This window comes from Rana temporaria, chromosome 1, assembly GCF_905171775.1.
Source record: "Rana temporaria chromosome 1, aRanTem1.1, whole genome shotgun sequence".
Lineage (NCBI taxonomy): Eukaryota > Metazoa > Chordata > Amphibia > Anura > Ranidae > Rana > Rana temporaria.
Window position 1 is genome coordinate 513,556,481 of NC_053489.1, and position 6,000 is coordinate 513,562,480.

General features: G+C 39.8%; 1 protein-coding gene across 2 annotated transcripts in view; it reads left to right on the top strand.

Moving 5' to 3' along the window:
* Positions 1–1,246, top strand: part of ZNF330 (zinc finger protein 330) — a 48,650-nt gene extending 47,404 nt beyond the window's left edge. For both annotated transcript variants that reach the window (XM_040331366.1, XM_040331358.1), the window contains exon 10: positions 794–1,246. In XM_040331366.1, coding sequence (XP_040187300.1) covers positions 794–1,065 — 272 coding nt within the window. In that variant the 3' untranslated portion in view covers positions 1,066–1,246. The remainder of the gene's footprint in view (positions 1–793) is intronic.
* The last annotated feature ends 4,754 nt before the right edge of the window (positions 1,247–6,000 follow it).

Here is a 6,000-nt window from a genome sequence, read left to right on the forward strand (position 1 = left end):
TGCATTCCACCTGGTTTGTTTAAAAGAAAAATATTTTGGTCTCTAATATGTTTTAACAGTCCCTTGTGAGGAAAGAACTTACCATGTATTACACTAATTCAGTTAGCAGACTATGTTTCCGTTTTAATAAACCTTTTAAAAAAAAAAAAAAAAGAATATTTTTTGAAGCCTGCAGTAAAAGCCATTCTACTTCATGGCGTTTGAACTTAAAAAAAAAAATGTATAGCTTTGTTAAGTGCAGGATGTACAGTAGTAATCCTGTTTATTTCATGGAGTTTTCACTGACAATAAACAGATGTATAGTTATGCTAAGAGCAGCAATCGCCATAATACGTCTGTATATTTTTATTGAACTTGCACTGGAAAGTTCGGATGTGCATCTAGGCTGAGGGCATAAAATTACAAAAATAAGTCTGTGTAGCTCACTGAAAATTAGCGGATGTGTAGGTGGGCTTAAAGTGCCATAGTTAGTCTGTATAGTTGATGGCACTTGCACTAAAAATTGGCAAATGTGTAGGTAGGCAGAGGGCAGAAAGTGTAGCAATAAGATGGCATAGTGCATACAACCTGCTTCAGAAATTTGCGGATGTGTAGGTGGCGGAGGACAGGCAGTACAATGGAAGGCTTGCATAGTTCATAATGCTTGAAGTGAAAATTAGCGGATTTAGAGATAGGGGCGGTCAGAAAGTACAGTAGTGAGCCTGTATAGCTCATTAAGCTTGCTAGTGGCCGTATAGTCAGGCCTAGGGGCACAGGGTGCACTTCTAAGCCAATCTTTTTTTTTTCTTCTTAGCACGAACACTCAAGTTTGGCAGGCAGAGCGGAGCAGATGATGATGAAAATGGAGCTTCTGGTTATGAGAATTATTGGAAGAATCTGGCATCTGGTGTCACCACTACATACGATGATGATGATGATTATGAGGAGGATGATGATGATGATGAGGAGGGTGATGAGGAAGGCGAAAAGGATTCTGATACAGAGGGCACGGATTTATTTGGCCACTTGAACTTGGGAAATACATATGCCAGTGGCTATGCCCACTATGAAGAGTCTCAAAACTGAGTTGTCTAAATATTGTGCACTATATTGAGAATGTGGCAACTTCTTTCCAAGTTACCTTTTGAATGAAGTAGCAGTGCCTCGTGTATGTGTATGATTAAAGTAAGCCCAAACCCTAATTGACATATAAGTGTAATAAAGCACTGGGTAGTATAAACTACTGCTGTGGATTATTTTCATAAAATGCAACTTTCACCTTTTTTTTCATCCTTTTTTTTTTTTTTTTGTACCTTTTGATGTTAATCTCCCCCAGACTTTTTTCAGGCACTTCCTATCTATGTGCACTCGCTACAGAGTTGGCTACAAATCAATGCTTTGGAGTGGTTTAGACCATGGGCCACGCCTGCACAATGTGCTGACGTTGTACTCTCCACCAAGGGTACATATGACAGGGTGACAATGCATAACCACAGTTGGAGAAAAGCTGTCACTCCATAACTTTAAATATCTGAACAATGACCTTCATGGCAGGATCACCAGGTATTACTTTAATGAAAGCTTCAGATTAGAAAATAAAAAATGGACACAACTTTTGAAATTTTATTAACATATCAAAGCATATGAGATTTTAGAGATTGAGTTTGGATCTGCATTAAAATACATTAGCCAGAAATATAATTACTCTTTGTATTAGATTTATAGAGGACAACGATTTAAAGGGGTTGTTAACCTTCGCCGTTTTTCACCTTAATGCATTCTATGCATTGAGGTGAAAAACCTATTGTAGTGCACCAGCTCCCCTGTTTTACTCACGTGAGACCGTTGGCTTCCAGGCCCGAGACGCGCACACCCTCTCTGGCCAGTGTCTCGGCACTTGGTTGGCGCAGCCATTGGCTCCCACTGCTGTCAATCAAATCCAATGACGTGGGGGGCGGGTCCGAGTCCTGCTGTCTATTTCTACTGACACAGCAACAGGACACGGGAGCGCACCCACATGGGTGTCCACGAAGGAGAGCACTTCTCAGACGGGGCACTCGAGAAAAGGAGGATACCGTAGCGCTGCGGAGGGACCCCAGAAGAGGAGGATCGGGGCCACTCTGCAAAACCAACTGCACAGCGGAGGGAAGTACGACCCTTGTCATAAGTAAAACGATTTTCCTTACGCTGCAACAGGGGAAAATCGGTACAAATCTGGAGATCAAAATCCAACTAAAATCAAAATGTATGTTTTCTTGTTTTAGGTACAGCATTATTGACATTGCAGACATTTTAAGTTTTCCCTGCTCATGTCGAAGTTAGAAAAAGGCTGGAGTTGTTCTTTATGACAGATGTTTAAATAGTATCCCTTCAGGAAACATTCATTCCACCTGGCAGCACTAGGGTTGTTTGTTTGAATCCCAACCATGGCACTACCTGCCATGAGTTTGCATGGGTTTCCACCGGGTACTCGGGTTTCTTCCCACATGCCAAAGACATGCTGGTTGGGTAATTGGCTCTTGTCTAAATTGGCCCTAGTATGTGCATGTATGAATGTGAGTTAGGGACCTCCGATTGTAATTTCTCTGAGGGCAGGGACTGATGTGAATGTAAAAGTGCTGCATATATTGACGGCGCTATATAAATACCCCGTAAATAATAAAATAAAAAATATTTGAAAAACGGAATCGGGGTCAAAAATCACCCAGGGTGTTGGGTGTGATTGCATAATGACTGTATTTTGTTTTGTAAGATGTAATTGTATGACTGCATCCATTGTTCTGTAGGCAGTCCAATTCAGCTTAGTTGCTAAACATCCAACTCTGTATTGGTTCAATTTGTTAAAGATCAGAAGGCCACAAAACTTCAGTATCGCTCACATTATAAGAAGACTTGTCTAGCACTCTTGCTGAAGAGGAAGGTGTCCTTGAACAGTGGTGGGCCACCTCTTGTGATGACCTCACATATAGTTACATAGTTAGTCAGGTTGAAAAAAGACACAAGTCCATCAAGTTCAACCATAAGAAATAAAATAGTAATATCGTACAATCACATATACCCAATTCTATACCCACAGTTGATCCAGAAAAGGGCAAAAAAAAAACAGCAGAGCATGATCCAATTTGCTACAGCGGGGGAAAAAAATGATTTCCCGATCCCCCGAGAGGCAATCGGATATTCCCCGGATCATCTTTATCTATAAATGTTAGTACTCAGTTATATTATGTACATTTAGGAAAGAATCCAGGCCTTTCTTAAAGCACTTTACTGAGCTGACCAGAACCACCTCTGCAGGGAGTCTATTCCACATTTTCACAGCTCTTACTGTGAAGAAACCTTTCCGTATTTGGAGGTGAAATCTCTTTTCCTCTAGAGGTAAAGAGTGACCCCTTGTCCTCAGTGTTGACCATAAAGTGAATAACTCAACGCCAAGTTCACTATACGGACCCCTTATATATTTTTACATGTTGATTATATCTCCCCTTAATCTCTGCTTCTCACATCAGCATCCTTTGAGAACTACACATTATTTTAAGTCTTAGTTAATGGTATTCTTGTGAATATTAAAGTGGTTGTAAACCCACTTTAAAAAAAAACTAAAAACCTGCAAGACAAAGGCATAAAGAGCATACTAGCTAATTTTGTAATACTCACCTGGGATCAAAGCCCCCGCTGCGGTGCCTGACACGGCACCGGCCGGCGACATGTCATTGCAGAGTTACTTACGGGTATCGCGGCTCTGGCGCTGTGAATGGCTGGAGCCATGATGACGTCACTCTTCGGCCAACGCATGACCTCCTTTAGAAACGGCATGATCGCCGTTTCTAATGTGCGTCTGCGCCGTTGTCTACGGCGCATGCGTCGTTGACATCGCCACAAGTCTCTATTGTAAATATCTCCTAAACCATGTAGGTTTCGGAGATATTTCTTGCACCTACAGGTAAGCCTTAATCTAGGCTTACCTGTAGGTAAAAGTGGTTGTACAGGGTGTACAACCATTTTAAAAGAAAAGAAAGAAAGCTACAAGTGCAATATTCAACCAGATTCAAAGTATTTCATTGTTCTAAACAAAGTGGCTTTTTAAACAATGGTGACTTTTAGTCCAGACTGTGGTCAATAAGATTAGAAAATGTGTATGCTTTCTTGACTCTTTGTAAAAAAAAAGGAGTTGCCTGCTGTGGTACCTTTTTTATTTTTTAAAGGATCATTTTACTTTTTGTGGGGGGGGGGGATAGAAAATGGTTAGAAAAAAGAATGATGATCTTATAGCATATACAATTGCGACACAAGTCATATTGTAATTGGATGTTAATAAAAATTACCTTTCCTTTTCAATCTGAAGCGCTGTAATTTTTTGTAAAAGGCAATATGGCTACCTGGAGGCGTTCTGTACACTGATGGTGTACAGAACGCCTCCTAGAAATAATATTTCCTGCTTGTGTGGCTCACTGATTTTCCCAGCAGTCTGCACGAAGATACAAGTCCAGCTTTTGGGCATCCTCCTGCAACACCACTGTAGTTTTTGGAGAGATACTCCCAAAGAGAAATCGCATCTAAAGAGATGCAGACCCTGTCACTTTCCTCATTATAGCCTTGCCAATGCAGCAGCTGATTGAATAGTTATACAATCACTCCCATTCACTTTTATTTTGCACATGGACACAGGCAAACAACTATTTCTTCAGAATAATAAAAGGTAGGAATCTGCAACTAAGTTTGTTAATATTCTTGCAAAGTACATAGATCACCCAGAGGGGGAGGGAAAAAACAAACAAACAGTGGAGTTGCTCTTTAACCACATATCAGCAGGAACAGTGTGCTAAAACTGCAGTATATAGTTGTCCCAAGGTGCATGTTCTACTTGTCATATGATTACAAAATGAAAGTATAATGTCAGATTGTAAACTTTAAGCCCAGTGTCCATGCTATTTTACAAATATCACATTATGTGTTGTAGACAAACAGAACTTTGACCTTTTTAGAAGTTTATTGCTTTTTTCTAGTTTAGATAAGCATGTGTGTGTGGCGGGAGATTGTTGTTTTGCTAGCAAGTGATATTATATAGTACACTCTGTTAAGACATTTCTTGGCCTGCAGCACAAAGTCTGTTTGAATTTCTTGAGCAACTTGGAGCAGTGATAGCAGCATATTTCATTGCAAAGAATAATGCTTCTGATGTGAAGGGTTATGACTGTATTTAGATTGGATCAATAAAATAATGGTTATCCAGCTAATAGAATGACTGACTTCTTTTTTCACACTACTGGTGTCAAGTACTTTTTAACACTCTGTCACTTCTAATTTCTCTTCTAAATGCCCATTTAAATGACACAGCAGGGATATATTTAACTAGTAGCATAAGAAACAAAAGATGAAAATGTACTTCTCTGTCTGATTTATACAAAACAATACTGAGCTTCCACTGTTGAAGTCTGAAAGAAAGATAAGTTTACAGGTGAATTAAAATGTCACTTCAGATGGCAAATGTAAGTGTAAAATTATTGCGCTACCCCAAAATAAAAACCAAAACCCCCGAAAAAAAAAAAGGGAAAGGGAGGTGAAGCTGCTGCACAAGAATGTGACAAGATTAAAAAGGAGTGTGGGTGAATGTGTAGCACTACGTATTAGTGAAAAAACACCACATAATATATACTCAACAGGGTATAACCATAAAACAATGTTCAATCCACAAGAAAACAATCAGTTCATGTAGAAATTCAACATGATAAATTGTCCATCGTGAATAAATAACATAATAAAGATGTCATGAGATTGAATGAACCATCCCAACGAAGATCTTCAGATGTTAAGATGTAATTATGAATGTGCTTACCAGAACCGTTGGACCCAACTGTCATATTACAACAGGTCAATCGAGCTTATGGTACCCATCCAGCTGTACAACGGGACTGTCAGCGAAGATAAAAAAAGAAGTGGAATACACCGCCCTGGTGTCCAGAAGATGTCAACCGAAGGTAAGGCCAAAAAGCCCGGTATTCCTCAGCCGAAGGTAACTCCAAT